This window comes from Hypanus sabinus, chromosome 10 (assembly GCF_030144855.1).
Source record: "Hypanus sabinus isolate sHypSab1 chromosome 10, sHypSab1.hap1, whole genome shotgun sequence".
Classification (NCBI taxonomy): domain Eukaryota; kingdom Metazoa; phylum Chordata; class Chondrichthyes; order Myliobatiformes; family Dasyatidae; genus Hypanus; species Hypanus sabinus.
In genome coordinates this window covers 95,763,223-95,780,772 of record NC_082715.1, presented here as the reverse complement: position 1 = coordinate 95,780,772, position 17,550 = coordinate 95,763,223, and the positions used below count along the sequence as shown (strand labels likewise).

The following is a 17,550-nucleotide window of genomic DNA, read 5'->3' as shown; positions in this document are numbered from 1 at the left end:
AATTAACTATAAAGAGTTTATTGAAAAAATATATCATGATGAAAATAATTTTGAAAGCTTGTGCTACATTCCTTTTTTTGTAGATTTTGCTGAACAATTACAGAAATGTTTGTTCAAAATTGGTAGTAAAACATTTTGTTTTCCTGCTGCAAGAGAAGTGCCTCTCTCCAAATGTGATAAGATTTCTTTAGAGTAGAAGAGTATATTGCTTATTCTCTAATCATCACTTACACTGGGCATTAAGCCAAAATATCATCTGCCTCTTGGTATCACAGGTGAGAATATTGCTTTCCCCTGTTATTTGGTTTGTATGTATTCCACATTCAGTTCCATAAAAATAAATTAGGCTTGACATTGTGGTTGTAATGATAATAAAACTGTCAGCATTACATCATGTCAGTGCTTTAAGATTTCTGCCCAGGCATAGATTAATGTGAAAATCAGTAAACTTCTGCCACAATTTGCTTTGCTTTTACATTTTTCTGATAACATAATGTTGGAAATGAATTGATAAAGAATATTTACAAAATACTCTTGCTGTAAAATATCTTTAAAATATTGTCTATTATTTCATGAGGTGTGTGTATTTCCTTTAGAAACCTCAAAATGTAATGGATTTCAATTTTGTTTTAAAAGTATATGTTTTGGAATATTCCTTAATAATTGAAACATGCACAAAAACATTTCTCACTATATATGTTTAAACACTAGCTACTTTGTTCCTTTCCCAGTTTCCTGTTTGCAAGAAACCTTCAGCATTGTTGACTGCCAAACCAGCTTGAAGACACTGCTGTTGTTTAGCACCTTGCACTGAACCCATATAGCAACTGATTTTGATAGAGGTGATTTTTCAGGCGACAGAGACTGATAAGTCTAAAGCTAAGAACAACTAAAGTATTTGTATTACAAAAGCTATAGATAACTCACTTGGGAAACATAATGCCATTTCCAACAGTGGCTTCTCATTCTAACAAAGCCTCACAAGGTTTTATCATTGTTTTCTCCTTATTTGTGCTGCATCTTGATTGCATCATCTGCACTCAAGAAGTCGCCTGAGCTTTTCTTTTCTTGACTGTTCCATTATATCCGTTTGGAGCCACCACCAAGCAGGATAGAACCAGACTACAGCGCACAGTGAGGACTGCCGAGCGCATCATTGGAGCCTCCCTGCCTTCTATTGTGGACCTGTACTCTTCCAGGTTGAAGAAGAGGGCGGGGAACATCATAAAGGACTCCTTCCATCCTGCGCACGGACTGTTTGAACTGCTTCCGTCTGGTAGGCGCTTCAGATCCCTCCAGACTAAGACTAATAGGCACTGGGGAAGTTTTTTCCCTACTGCGGTCACTTTGCTGAACAGTTAACTGCCGGTGAACTGTCGGCTAACTATTACTTGGATTGCACTACCTGTATGTATAATCTATATTTTCATTTATATTTATCATTATTATTGTTATGAGCAGAGAGACAACATCTGCCAGAAGTAAATTCCTTGTGTGTGCATAGGTACTTGGCGATTAAAGTCTGATTCTGATTCTGATTCAAGCTGCTTATCTGATACCTACAGTTTCATTTAGGTCAACAGAAAAATCGAAGCATTATTGAAAAAAAATGGGACCAATTTTGAAGGAAATAAACTTCCATTTTAAAAAGGGTACGTTATTCAGGGATAATCAGGATGGATTTTTTAAGGAAAGGTTACATCTGACTTACTTGACTGAATCTTTCTTTTGAGGAGGTAACAAGGAGACCAACGTAGACCGCATACATTTAAAAAGGCTTTTGCTGAAGTTCTGCATAGTAGGTTGATCTGAAAAGTAGAAGTCCATGGCCTCAAAGAAAGCATGGCATATTGGATCCAGAGTTGGTAACAGGAGGAAGCACAGGATAATGGTTGATGTCTCCCTTTCTGTTGACTGTTTCTGGCAAGATTCCACAGGGCTTAGGGTACTACTGTATATATAAATAATTTAGACTATATCTGCAATAAAATTCAACCTGAAGAAGTGTAAGGAATATATTACACAGTGTCAGCATGGAAAAAAATCCATTTTCCCTGTTGTGTCCATACCAACCCCTGACTCCATCTCTGTAGTCCTGTAAAATTTTCAATGTTTATCTAGTTCCTTCTATCACATCTGCAGGGACTGAATTAATACCAAACAAACAATAGGTAAAATTGTTCTTCGTCATGTCCCTTTTAATTCTCTTCCTCTTTATTTTTTACCTATGTCTTTGAGACCTCAACTTCTCCACCAAAAGGAATAGCCACTACCTGGTATGTACACTGCCCATTTCCCTCTTCCTTTTAGTTTACTTGTATGTCCACTTCTCCTTACTCTCCTCAGAAAACAGTCCCAGCCTCCCTAAGTGTAGTCCCTCATTCCAAGAACTTTTGTGTTAAATCTTTTCTGGACCTTTGCCAATGCTTTCACAACTTCATACTGTGGCTTCCAGAATTGAGCACAACTTCAGTGGCTGGCCTAATGTTTGTATAACTCCAGCATAAATTTCATAATTTTATACGATATCTCTACTTATAAAGCCTAGAATTCATATGCCTTATTTCTAGCTTTCTTAGTCTACCCTACCACTGTCAGTGATCTTTTTTAATATAATACATAATACCCCATCCCTTTCTTCCAGTACCCCTTTAAGAACAGTAGCATTTATTCAGTCAATGTTGTTTCTCCATATTCTTTCTACCAAAATCATCATTGCACATCTCTATCATCTGTCTTACACCTTCCCATTCTACCACCCTATCTATATCCATCTACAGTTTATCATTATCTGCTTTGCTTATAATGTCACTGCCATGTGTTCTGTCATCCAGAAATTTAGATGTCTTGGTCATCCAAAAGTAGCAATGGTCCTAACACCGATGATTAGAAATGCCAATTCACCTTCTTCCAGTCCAAAATCAACCATTATAGACTTTTAGTTAGTCAACTTTGTACACACATTTTCAATGTCTTTTTCATGCTGGATGCTTCAGTGCCTGTTTTTGGCACCTTATCAAAAGCCTCCAGGAAGTTCATGTTCACCACATCAACTGCATTTGTATACATTATTTTATGAAAAATGTTATATCAAATTAATTAACTTGATTTGTCCTTAACAAATCTGCAAAGACTTGTCTTTCTAAATCCTTTTCTCCCCCCAATGTAACAAACAACCTTATCTCAGATTTATGTTTCTAAAAGCTTTCCCACAACACTGAGGTTAAGCTAATGGATCCTTAGTTTCTGGGCTTATCAGAAGTCCTTTTTTGTACACAAGAATAACTTTTGCTACTTTCCAATGCTCTGGTACCTCCCTCTTTCCAGAGAACATTGAAAGAATATGGTCAATGGTCCTATCATTTCCTTAAATACTTCCTTCAGGATTCCTGGATGTGTCCCATCCAATCCAATCCTGCTGAATTACCGTGAGCTCACCCAACTTTAACAAAGCCTTCATGCTATGAGTTCTTATGACTCATCTCTTCAGTATCAGTTTGAAAGCAACCCCTTCTCCGATGAAGGCAGATGCAAAGTACTGATTTGCTCTCTTAAGAGTGCCCTCTTTTCATGTGCAAGGTGCTATTTTTGCACTTAGTAGATCCTATTCTTCCTATTTTGTTATTCATCTGCCAAAGACCATTTTTAGATTTTCATTAATGTTGGCAGCTAGTATTTTGCAAAACCTTTGTTTTGTTCTTTAAGCTATAGTTGGAGCAGGGCAAGCAAATATAGAATGGGCAGATACTGATACAAGGTGTGTGGAAGTATAGGGATGTTGCAGTGTACATTCACATACCCATAATGGTACGAGAGTAGGTAAATTTTGAAGTAAAAGGCTTATAGAATGCTACTCTTTACAAGCTAAGACATTACATGTAAGAGTTCATATATAAACATACACACAATATGGTTATTATGAAACCAAGACTTTGTTTAATGTCATTTCTAGTACACAAGAGTAAAGGAGAACTGAATACAGTATTTATTAAAAAGTATCCCCCCCCTCCGCCTCCCCTGGAAGTTTTCATGTTTTATTGTTTTACAACGCTGAATCACAGTGGATTTAATTTGGCTTTTTTGACACTGTTCAACAAAAAGGACTCCTTCATGTCAAAGTGAAAACAAATTTCTACAATTGGTTTAAATTTATTACAATTAAACACAAAATAATTGTTTGTATGATTACTTACCCCCCTCAAGTCACTGTTTAGTAGATGCTTCTTTGGCAACAATTACAGCCTTGAGTCTGTGTAGATAGGTCTCTATCAGCTTTGCACGCCTGAACACTGCAATTTTTCCCCATTCTTCTTTACAAAACTGCTCAAGCTCTGTCAGATTGTATGGGTATTGTAAGTGAACAGACCTCATCAAGTCTAACCACAAATTCTCAATTTGATTGAGGTCTGGACTCTGACTTGGCCACTCCAGGACATTAACTTTGTTGCTTTTAAGCCGTTCTTGTGTAGTTTTGGCTTTATGCTTGGGGTCATTGTCTTGCTGGAAAACAAAATCTTTTTCTAAGTCACAGTTCTCTTGCAGACTGCATCAGGATTTCCCTGTATTTTGCTGCTTTCATTTTACCCTCTGCCTTACACAGCCTGCGACAGTGAAGCATCCCCACAGTATGATGCAGCCACCACTAGGGATGGTGTGTTTTTGATGATGTGCAGTGTTTGGCTTATGCCAAACATAACGTTTAGTCTAATGGCCAAAAAGCTCAATTTTGGTTTCATCAGACCATAGAACCTTCTTCCAGCTGACTTCAGAGTCTCTCACATGCCTTCTGACAAACTCTAGCCAAGAATTCATGTGAGTTTTTTTCAACAGTGGCTTTCTTTTTGCCACTCTCCCATAAAGCTGCAACTGGTGAAGCATCTGGGCAACAGTTGTTGTATGCGTAGTCCCTCCCATCTCAGCCATTGAAGCTTGTAACTCCTCCTGAGTTGTCATAGGCAATGCTCCCCCTAGTTTTTAGTAGTCAGTGTGCACAAAAATCTTACGTTGTGCAATTTTTTTTCCTGTGACAAAAGTATGTGTACACTGAATGCACGCATGGCACAGTTTATGTAGGTTTACAAAATACTTGACATAAAACTGCACAGAATAACAACAAGACATACATATTTAAGTCAGTCAGTTATTTTTTTCTCTTTCCTGTCTTTGGCATTTACCCATTCTTTGCAAACTCTTTCTAGACTAATAGAACTTCCATCCAATTGATAGCTTTTGATTCTCATTAACATATCCAAATAACATTCACTTAAATGATTTCTCAGCTTGTTTCTCATAGGTCTCTTGGTGGCCTTCCTAATTAGTACCCTTCTTGCACTGTCTCTCAGTTTTTGAGGACGGCCTGCTTTAGACAAATTTACAGCTGTGCCATATTCTCTCCCTTTCTTGATGATTGCCTTAACTGTACTCCAAGAGATAGTCAGTGACTTGAAAATTTTCTTGTATCCATCTTCTGAGTTGTGCTTTTCAATAAACCTTTCATGGAGCTGCTTAGAATGTTCTTTTATTTTTATGGTGTAGTTTTTGCCAGGATACTGACTCACCAGCAGTTGGACTTTTCAGATTCAGGTGTACTTTTTTACTACAATCAATTGAAACACCTAGACTGCACACAGATGATCTCCATTTAACTATCTATGTGACTTCTAAAACCCATTAGTTGCACCAGTGATGATTTGGTGTGTCATATCAAAGGGGGTGAATATTTATGCAATCCATCATTTTGTGTTTTATATTTGTAATTAATTTAGATCACTTTTTAGAGATCTGTTTTCACTTTGACATGAAAGTCATCTTTTGTTGAACAGTATCAAAAAAGCCAAATTAAATTCACTGTAATTCAATGTTGTAAAACTCTAAAACATGAAAACTTACAAGGGGGGGGAATACTTTATATAGCCCCTCCAACTCTTACTGCAGATCCGATACAGCAAAAAAGAACAATAACATAGAACACAGTAAATATAAATTGATTGTATGTCCATAAAATGACACTAGGCACAGGAATGTCCGAACATAAGGTGACTAACGGGAAATGATAAATTAGTGGTGGTTGATAGTGTGGAAGAATGGAGATGTTGAACAGCCTTACTACTTGGGGAAAGTAACTTTTTTTTTTGAGTCTGGTAGTCCTGGCATGGATATTACGTGGCATCCTCCCTGATGGAAGTGGGGATAAACAGTCCCTGAGCACAGTGGGTGGCACTTCATGATGTTACTGGCAATTTTCCAGTACCTTGCTATACACTGTAGAGCTGGTAAGCTTGTGCTAGTGATACGTTGGGCAGTTCTGAATACCTGTTGTAGAGCCTTCCTGTCTGCTGCAGTGCAGTTTCCGTACCATGCAGTGATGCGGCTTGGTAGGATGCTGTCTATTGTGCATCTGTAGAATGAGGTGAGTATAGATGTGAATAGTCCAGCTCTCTTCAGCCTCCTCAGATAGTAGAGGCATTGATGAGCTTTCCTGATTCTGTAGAATGGTGTCTGCGACCATGAAAGATTGCGGGAGATGTGTACTCCCATGAGTTTGAAACTGATCACAGTTTCCACCGTTGTGCTACTGATGTAGAGAAGGTGATGAGTGGTACAAGTTGATAACTGTCTCCTTTGACTTGTTCACCTGGCACCAGGCTTCGAGCTCTTCCACCTTCTCTCTGTAAGTCATCTCATCATTGTTGGTGATGAGCCATTGTCATGTCATCAGCAAACTTGACAATGTGAATTCTCAAGTGTAGCCAGTACCACAATGGAAACCAGTCTCAGTAAAGTGGACTATCATATGGATTATGTAGATACTGTTCAACATGCTGAAAATCATTTCTATAAGACCATAAGATATAGGAGCAGTAGTAGGCCATTCAGCCCATCGAGTCTTCTCTGCCATTCAATCATGGGCTGATCCAATTCTTCAAGTCATTCCCACTCCCCTGCCTTCACCCGACACCCCTTGTTGCCCCGGCTAATCAAGAACCTATCTATCTCTGCCTTAAATACACCCAATTACTTGGCCTCCACAGCCGCTCGTGGCAACAAATTTCACAGATTTACCACCCTCTGACTAAAGTAATTTCTCTGCATCTCTGTTCTAAATGGACATCCTTCAATCCTAAAGTCGTGCACTCTTGTCCTGGAATCCCCTACCATGGGAAATAACTTTGCCATATCTAATCTGTTCAGGCCTTTTAACATTCAGAATGTTTCTCTGAGATCCCCCCTCTTTCTCCTGAACTTCAGGGAATACAGCCCAATAGCTGCCTGATGGTCCTCAAACAGTAACCCTTTCATTCCTGGAATCATTCTTGTGAATCTTCTCTTTTTCCTCTCCAATATCAGTATAATCTTTCTAAAATAAGGAGCCCAAAACTGCACACAATACTCCGTGTCGTCTCATGAGTGCCTTATAGAGGCTCAACATCGCATCCCTGCTCTTATATTCTATACCTCTAGAAACTGATGCCAACATTGCAATTGCCTTCTTTACAACTGACTCAACCTGGAGGCTAACCTTTAGGATATCCTGCACAAGGACTCCCAAGTCCCTTTGCATCTCTGTATTTTGAATTCGCTCCCCATCTAAATAATAATCTGCCCATTTATTTTTTCCACCAAAGTGCATGACCATACACTTTCCAACATTGTATTTCATTTGCCACTCCTTTGCCCATTCCCCTAAGGTATCATAACTCTCTCTGCAGGGTCTCTGTTTCCTCAACGCGACCCATTCCTCCACTTATCTTTGTATTTTTGGCAAATTTAGCCACAAACCCATTAATACTGTAGTCCAAATCATTGGCATACATCATAAAAAGCAGCGGTCCCGACACCGACCCCTGTGGAACTCCACTGGTAACCAGCAGCCAGCCAAAATAGGATCCCTTTATTCCCACTCTCTGTTTTCTCCTGACCAGCGAATGCTCCACCCATGCTAGTAACTTCCCTGTAATTCCATGGGCTCTTATCTTGCTACATGTGCGGCACCTTGTCAAATACTAATGACAGTATAAAAAATGTGAACATAAGTAAACCATTTTGCCCTTCCAGCATGCTCTGGGATAAGTATGCAGTATTATTCTTCTCTCTCCCCACAATTCTTCCTACCTTTTGTGTCTAACAATCCATTTACCTCATTTTTTAAGAATATATTTCGCAACTTGTCTTCCTGTGATCCTGGTAAAGAATTCTTCCTTTAAAAATTCCTTGGAAAATATTTGTATCTGTCTCAGTTCTAAAGGTCTTATCCCATATTCTGAAGCTGTGATCTCTTCCTCTAGCTTTCCAGACAATAGACACATCTTTCCGTTGTTCAAACTGTCAGGCATGTCAGAATTTTGTATTTTAATGAGATTTCTTATAATCCTTCCAAACTCTACAGAATGTAGACTGAGTCAATCCAATTTATCCTTGTATGAAACTGCCCTATAATCCCACATTTGGTAATCTTTTGTTGCACTCCGTCTGTGGCAATTAAGTTAAGGAAACTAAAACTGTACTCAAAACTCCAACTGTATTCCCACCAGGGCATTTTACAATTGAAGTAGGATTGTTGCAACAAAGGCCAATGTAATATTTACTGCAGCAACTGCCTGCTGCACTCTTCTGTTTGCCTCAAGGGACTAATATACAAAGACAGTAAGACCCTAGATTGGATGTTAAAAACTGCAGAGAGCATCACTGGGGTCTCCCTCTCCTTTGTGTCCAACATACACTGGGAATATTGTATATGAAGGGACCAAAGCATTGTTGAGGTTCCGTACCACTCATCCTACAATCTCTTTAACCCACTACCATCAGGAAGGAGGCACTGAAGCATCAGGACCAGGACTACCAAACTGGGTAACAGCTTCTTCCCCTAGGCTGTGAGAGTAATGAATACCCTGCTGTCACTGAGGTCTTGTCATTATGACAGTGAGCCATTTACTGTTCTCTTTACTGTTCACCTGTGCTGCACACGTCACATGCATTTTATATTTTATTAACTTATTTGTAGTAATATTTTTGTATTATGTGGGCCTTCCATTGGTCAGGGTCAGCATGGATATTGCATCCTAGCTGTCTGTGATTTGCAAGACATGGCAGTACAACATGGAGAGCAAATTGTTGCCAATGCAGCAGGCTCCTACTCTCCACACAGCTGATAAATCCAAAGGAACGGCAGGGACCAATGCAGTTTGATACCACTGGCATTGGAGGAGTTGCCAGTCAGTGTTGAACTCAGTGCAGTTCAATGGGAATTCCAGCTCCTGAATTTTCCCTCAGTGTTTACTCTCGACGCCTTCCCTATGAGTGGGTGTAGCCATAAGACAATGGAAGTTTGAGATCAGTTTTCCTTCTAGATAACCTGCCAACCACGACTGATGAGCCCCATCTTCCCAAAGCAACTGGTTTCAAGGTGCCAGTAATCCACCTTTGCCCATTCTCTTGTCAGTAGAAATCGTCCCACCAACATAGTGGCTAAGCGATTTGTGAAAGCCTGGAGCTGGACTTGGTTGTCAAAGACTATTTGAGATGCACATCATTGGGAGCATTTAATAGGTAGTCAAAGCTTGTCCCCGCTACCACCCCCAGCTATGATAACCTTAAGGAACTTGTTATGTGACGTAATTATTGTGGGTGCACCATGCTCCAGAGAAACATTATTTCATTTGGTTGTGTATAATGTATATAACACATAATCAAAAAAATATATATATATGATGTGCCTGTTGTATATCAATATTTCCCCATCTATTGCTGATTAAATCATGCTCTGCCTTTCTGTTTTACTAAATTGAAACAATTTTACCATTATGTCATTAGACATAATATGTTGTGCCATCTCTCACTCATCATCCCTATTCATAACACAAAATTTAATAAACTTTCACTTGGTGTGTTTTCCAGATTCAGTATGAACAGAGAATCTCAGAACTCGATCAGCTTCTAATGCAAAAGTTAATACATGAAGAGGAAAAATTAGATGATCCTGATCCAAAAATGAAGATACTTGAAGAGGAAATTCTCAAGTTAAAAGAGGCTCACAAATCCAAAGAAAATCGTCTCAGAGGTGATATTGAAAAGCTGAAAAATCACCTTTATCATGCAGAATTAAAGCTGATGGAAAGAGAAGAAAGCTCCCATAGAATGGTTGACCAACAAATGCAGAATACATATCATCAAGCCAGGGTTGAAAAACTCAATTTAGAACTAGCTGCCAAAAACCGAGAAATACAAGAACTTTCAAAGACATTAGAGCGGCTTCAGACAGAGAGAAGAGTGCTCCTTAGTAATAAAATGCCTGCAGACAAACATGATGCACAACAGAAGTCCACCAGGAAGTCCAAGAAGAGCAAAGAGTCCATTGTGACTTTCCCAGCAACTTTTGATGAAAAAGCTTATCAGCCAAATGATTTTTCTGGTTTTCATATATCAGATGTTTTGAAGGAAAATGACATATTAAAGAACAACATTGAAAGGTTAACACTGGAAATAGATCAGCAACGAATAAAATTAGCCCAGTTTGAAAGTGAAGCAAGGAGGTAAAGACATTGTATTTGTTTCAGTAAAACTGCAATTTAGTTAGATTTCACTGGAGTAATTATTGTATTTGGTGGGATGATACCAAGAGAAAGATCACTAACCAGCTCTTATCTGATGCCCACTGCTACTTCATAACCTAGATGTCTTTACTTGAGGGCTAATAAAAGGCAAGCTGTTTGTCATCCTCAGTTTCGTTTCACTCACTACCTCAATATAAAATGTGCCCAAGATCCAGCATCAGTGGCATTTTGGACATAGCTGAAACAGCTGTAAAAAAAATAAGAAAATATAAATATTATATTATCACATCCTGCAAAATCATTGCCTACATTATTTAGCTCAAAACCAGGCCATTTAACTAAAGTCCCCTACTTAAGCCTCTCCCCATCCTTTTCATTTAACTCTGTAAACATAATAGTTCTTTTCTCCCTCACTTCGTCAACTTGCTTTCTCTAAAATGCATTCTGGATGAACGTCTTACAAAGATGGTCTCTAGTTCATTACTTTCTGCAACCTGAAACACTCTTCAAGATTGTCTTAACTCTGAAATTTCTCTTAAATAATCTCTAAACATTCTCTTTTGGAAAGAGCATTCCAGTCCAGTCAGTACTGGCACCATATTTTTTGTATCTTGTCCTTCATCTTTTTAATGGTAATGCAACTAGAATTACAAAAGTTACTTTGTGAGTATGGTTTCACTATGATTCAGTACAGTTAACCTATCTAATTTTCAGTTGTCCTCTCGAAGCAAACAGTATTTTTTTTTTGGTAATTTTGGTTCCCATTGCAGTTTCATTTAATTTTCTAATTGATATCTCATCTCTTTACTCACTGAAGTGTAATGCCTTTGATTTACACAGTGCATATATTTGCTAAATTAATTTCATTCTCTGTGTAATATGTCACAAAACTTCAAACATATTGAAGATAGTGATGATTGCTCGGTAGTCAAATATAACAAATATTTTCCTTAGTAAGTTCTAACAGTTTTGTATTTGAAGGTGCTTGTTAAAGAATAAATGGAAGACTATGACCAAAAAAAATGGAAAATTGACCTTAGTATTTATTATAGTGGACATAAATTATTTCCAGTGGCCCTTCCTGGCAATTATCCTTCAACCAGATATTCTGTTCTGTGATACTGATTATTTTTACAGTTCTATATAGTTTTGTGTTTCTTGTGGTCCAAACTGCTTAATTCAATGCAAAGTACTAAGTGTGTGAAGGCAATTTGATAAAGAGTTCTCAGAAACAGAAAACTTTGATATTAACTTGAAGAGCTTGGCTTTCCTGAGTATTTGACCGAAATATCATTCTTGCTTTTTATATTCTAGTCTTGGAATTCAGCATTGTGCTCATTAGGTGACCTGGGTAGCAACTGAGCCAAAAAGAAATCTGACTGAAAAATAGAAGGAAATTATGGTCTTACATATCTAAAGTTGATGTTTTTGGTTAGAATGAGCATTGTGTATTAAGTCTTGACTGGTGTTTGATAATAACATATAAAGTAGCATAATTAAATGCTTTTCTCTTCTGCTGTAGAGCTCAAGATGATGTTTCTGAGCATGTTGCAGCATTAAAAGTATCTCATCAACAAGAAATAGAACAGCTATTGACTCAGCATGCGTTGAAACACTCTTCCTCGAAAGTGGCTGAATTGGCAAATAAAATTACCGCTCAAGAGGTACAGGCAATGTACTTAAAGTGCAACACAGCTTACCCTTTATTAGTATTCAAGACTATCATTAAGTGTTTACAATTTCATAAACAGATTTATAAAATGGAACAGTTGTTTTAAAATGATGCATATTATGTGATATTTAAACTGAGGTGAGCAAGGAATAGTTTCTGACTTGTGAAGAATTTTTTTTATGGAATGTGATCAAGTGCCATTTTTTTTTACAACACTTTGCAGCTTTGAGGAGCTTCACAACATTTTGTTTGACAATGGGACACGAAAATCAGTGTACCAGGCAGAGTAAGACAGTACCTTATAAAGGACTCAGTAACCAGCTGGTATAATTTGTTTTCTACACTGATGATGCTATTCGGTATTATAGTAAAAATCTGTTAATCTACACGCTCAAGACATTGATAGAGGAGCAAAGGAACAGATTTAATGGACTATCGGGCAATGTTTTATTAATATTACAACATACTTTAAATTTACTGCTATATGGTAGAATTGTTAAATTTTCCAGTGAACCTGATAAGCATTAAAGGAATATGGGAGGGGGTGAGGAAACTGGCCCCGGAAAGTTTCAAAGACGTGTGGGAAAAAGAACTGAGTATGTTTTAAGGGAGCGTGGCAAAAAGAACCAAGTGTGTTTAAGGGGAGTTCACAGGAATGGGATTCCATGAATGAAAGGGAGCACAGGAATCAGTACCCAATTACCCAAATGCTAAACCATCAGCATTTCTAAATAGTATAGTGGCCGATCAGAGTTGTACTATAATTTGAAATCCATTCAAAGGCATGTCTAAATATAAAGTCACAAGTTGACGGGATAGTCCAGTAATCCAGCAACATTTGTGGAGAAAGAGACAGTTATCATTTCAGGTGAGTGACTTTCCTTCAAAGTTCAGATTGCTGTACCTAAACTGAAACTGATGCTCCCTAACCTCCTTAATACTATCAGCGTTTTCTGTTTTTATTTCACATTTTCATCTTCAGCAGCTTTTTTGGCTACCTCAACTTGTTGAGTCCCTGTCAATTGTTGTAAAACAAAGCACCAACAGTTTCATTTGCCACAGATATACAGTGTATATATAAACATTGATGCGGACTTTTTGGCTTTAAGAGACTTTTATGGTAGAGTTAATTTATTTTTTTATCATAAATTTTCCTGTAGATTTTTAACTGGATTAATGAAATGCACAATGAAGCAAAGACAAAATAGCCAGATATATCTGAGCTACAGTAACTCTGGTTATCAGGGCACTTTTTAAACATATTTTCACTATTAAATGAGACTCTATGAAAAGAAGGAGCTTGTTTCTACAGGGTAATCTATCTCTTACTGTACACTGAACATCTTAACTGAGTACAACCCTGAGACAGATCAAGAGCCAAAGGAATTATCATTGCTCTATCTACCCTTTATTCTCACTGTTCAAGAGAGTATTGTCCTAAAATACTTAACCTCTTTCCAGATAGTAACACATCATTGAAGGAATCAGCAGGTTGACTTTAACTGTACTCCCTCAATCACAAGTATTTCCTTCCTAGGATAGGGAGACTAGATCTGTACATTATATTGTAGGTGTAATCACTTTGGAGCATTATACAGTCAGTAGCTACTTTATTAGTTACATCTGTACATTTGCTTGTTAATGCAAATATGTATTCAGCAATCATATGGCAGCAACTCCATGCAAAAGCAGAAGCAGACATTGTCAAGAGATTCAGTCCAAATATCAGAATGGGGAAGAAATATGATCTAAATGATTTTGACCTTAGAATGATTGTTGGCGCCAGACAGGGTGGTTTGAGTACCTCGGAAACTATTGATTTCGGAGGATTTTCTGGAGTTTACAGAGAGTGGTGCGAGAAACAATAAAACAGCCAGTGAGCAGCAGCTTTGTGGATGAAAGTGCCTCTTTAATGAGAGAGGTCAGAGGAGAATGGCCAAGTTGTTCACACTGACAGGAAGATGACAGTAACTCAAATAATGTGCATTATAACAGTTGTGTTGGTAAGAGCATATCTGAACATACAACATGTCCAACCTTCAAGTGATGGGCCACTGTAGCAGAAGACCATAAACATAGTAGCCACTGAGTGTACAATTAAAGGCACTTCTCTTGTACTCATATTTTCTTGCAATAAAGGCTTCTATATCATTTGCCTTTTAATTTTTTGTTATAACTGCATGTTAGCTTTCAGTTTTTTTTATGTATAAGGACACCCCCATGTCCTTCTGACTTAAGCTAACAATTTAACAATATTATAGATAGATAAGATCTTATGCCAAATAATAATTTCAAGAATAAAACACACTTGTTTACTTTCTATCATAATCCCATAATCTCTGTAGTTAGCACAAGTTAATACAATATATTTAAAATCAACTGATCAGTTTCCTACTAAATTAATAAGCATGTCAACTCTCTGTGTCACATATCAGCCATATTGCCTAACTACTCCCACCCCTCCCCCAGAATTATTGCTGGTCATGAATTGAAATAATAATTCATATGATTTTGACTTATGGGGGGAGGGGAGCATCATCTTTTTAGTGTCCCATGCTGCATCCTACATAAACTGTGACCCTCTGAAGTTTGTGGGATAATGGCACCAATTGCGGCATGTTGTTGCGTGTCCTTGTTTTGCCATTATCTCCATTCTGTCGCATATTTTTATTTTGTTGATCCATCTTTGAAAAAACTTAAATTTCTTCTTCCTCTTTCTACAGCCTTGTCTCTGCATCTGCTATTTGTCCAGCCTTGACTCGGCTTGTACATCCCACTCTTCCAAATTTAGTCTATTAATCCCACTCTACAGTACCTTTTAATGTAAGAAAAAAGCTCTGATATTCACTTGCTTCAAAACCCTATCAAGGGAGCTCTTTATCCAAGTCCATTTAAAATACATAGACTTCTGTTCCATCTCCTTATTTCTCTTCTCCTTTACAATGTCATCTGCAGAGCATCTTCCAATTCAGGACTTTAATGACACTATTTAAATGACTCTTGGGGAAAAGTATTCTTGTTCATAACTTCACACTTTTAATTATAGATTATGTTGAAGCACCTTCGAGAACAGATTAATGAGCTGCAGAAAGACCGTGAGGCACTTTCTTTCTCTAAACTTCGTGAAGAAGCGCTGCAGACTCAGGTACTTGTCAGCCAGACATTAACGTTGTTTGAGTGCATTTCAGGCTTCTATTCACAATATTGTAAGTTCATGAGCTAAATGAAATGTAGCCGTGTAAAGAAAAAAAAGATTCAAAAAAGAAAAAAAGATTCATGTGGACAAGAAACAGCCAACAATAGATATAATAAATTTCAGAAAGACTTCAGGGATAATGCTGTTGATTGAACAAGTTGGACTTAAACTTTACCTCAAACTGCTTTTAAAAACTTTTTGCTAAGATAGATACAGTATAGAAGAACAGTCTTAACGAAGTTTTCATTCTTCTAAATCTCTCTTTGACCTTGAATGAACATATAATACCACCTATATATACTCTTAAACAGAACTTTTTAAAAAAAAATCAGAAGCCAATCTTATTTTTGGGGATTCTCTCAAAGATCAGAGAGCCAGACCAACATGTTTAATCATATATATGACTCAATAGAATACTGCTCATCCCTGCAAAATTTTAATTTTGAATTAAAACAACATATTGAAATAGTTATAAATCCTTGAACAAATATTTATTGTCAAGTGGCACTGCTGCAATACTTCAATACTGTTAGAGAGAGAGAGAGAGAGAGAGCACTCCAGATTATGACTGAGTGATAGTGATGCACTATTTTTCCAAGTCAGGATAGTGTTTAGCTTGAGGGAATTTTCCAGGCAATGGTGTTCCCATATTTTTACTGCCCTTGTCCTTCTAGCTGGTAGAGGTCATGGGTTTGGAAGATGTTTTAGAAAGGAGAAGTGATGAGTTACCACAGTACATCCTCCAGTTGGTTTAAAAAAAATGCAGCTGTGTGTCAGTGGTGTGATGAGTGAATGATTGTGGATGGGGTGCCTAATAGGTGGGTTTCTACATCCTGCAAGATGTTTAATTCTTGAGTGTTGAAGCTGCACTCATTCCATCACACATTACAACGGTATTCCCTGCCTCTCAACTTTTCTTGGAGCCACATTGTGTATATTGCTATTCCAGTTTAGTTTCTGAGCTGTATCTCGGAAGCAAAGGAAAGACCATTGCTTCCTTGTTACTACTAGCTTCACATTAGATTTTGGAGCTTAGTTTTTGAATACCTGAATTTGGTCATTACTTTTTAATGCAAGATGGCTCACCAAATGTGGAGTGTGATGCACCTCAAGCTTCTTGCTATGGACTTCGTAGGGGGAGGAATGATATGAAGCCCAGGTAGATCAGTGGGGGAACTTTAGCTTTCAATGTAAGGCTATTTAGTTGTATACTTCAGTGACGTACTTACTTGGGCCCTTCAGCCCAAGTGGAACATAGGCTATCAATGATCTTCCATTGCCATTGTCCTCTGAAGTTGCAGGATAGATTTGTCCCACAGAGGAAGGCGTAGGCAACCATGGCTGATGAGAGAGGTTAAGGACTGCATAAAAGCTGAGGAAAGGGCATATAAGGTAACAAAAGTGAGTGGGAAGTTGGATGATTGGGAAGCTTTTAAAATCTAACAAAAGGCATCTAAAAAGCTATAAGATGAAATATGATGGCAGACTAGCCAATAATATAAAGCAGGATACCAAAAGTTTTTTTAGTTATATAAAGAGTAAAAGGGAGGTGAGTGTTAATATTGGACCATTGGAAAATGATGCTGTTGAAGTAGTAATAGGGGGCAAAGAAATGGCAGATGAACTTAGTGGATAATTTGCATCTGTCTTCACTGTGTACGACACTAGCAGTGTGCCAGAGATCCATGAGTGTTAGGGAGTGGGAGTGTATGCTGTTGCTATTGCCAAGGAAAAAGTGCTAGGCAGACTCAAAGGCCTTAAAGTGGATAAGTCATCTGCACCAGCTGGACTACATCCCAGAGTCCTGAGAGGTTGCTGAAGAGATAATGGATGTATTGGTTATGATCTTTCAAGAATCACTTAATTCTGGCATAGACCTGGAGGGCATAAGGCAAAAGAAAGGAAATTATAGGCCAGTTAGCCTAACCTCAGTGGTTGGGAAAGTGTTGGAGTCTATTATTAAGGATAAGGTTTCGAAGTACTTGGAGACTAATGATAAAACAAGTCAAAGTCACTATGGTTTCTGTAAAGGGAAATCTTTCCTGACAAGTCTGTTAGAGTACTTAGAGGAAGTAACAAGCAGGGTGAACAAAGGACAGGCAGTGAATGTCACTTAGATTTTCAGAAGGAAT

At 37.9% G+C, this 17,550-nt stretch overlaps 1 protein-coding gene across 5 annotated transcripts in view; it reads left to right on the top strand.

The window, feature by feature from the left end:
• Positions 1-17,550, top strand: part of cep162 (centrosomal protein 162) — a 101,371-nt gene that overhangs the window by 74,642 nt on the left and 9,179 nt on the right. For all 5 annotated transcript variants that reach the window (XM_059982347.1, XM_059982345.1, XM_059982346.1 and 2 more), the window contains 3 exons: positions 9,895-10,529; positions 12,073-12,214; positions 15,269-15,367. In XM_059982347.1, coding sequence (XP_059838330.1) covers positions 9,895-10,529; positions 12,073-12,214; positions 15,269-15,367 — 876 coding nt within the window. The remainder of the gene's footprint in view (positions 1-9,894; positions 10,530-12,072; positions 12,215-15,268; positions 15,368-17,550) is intronic.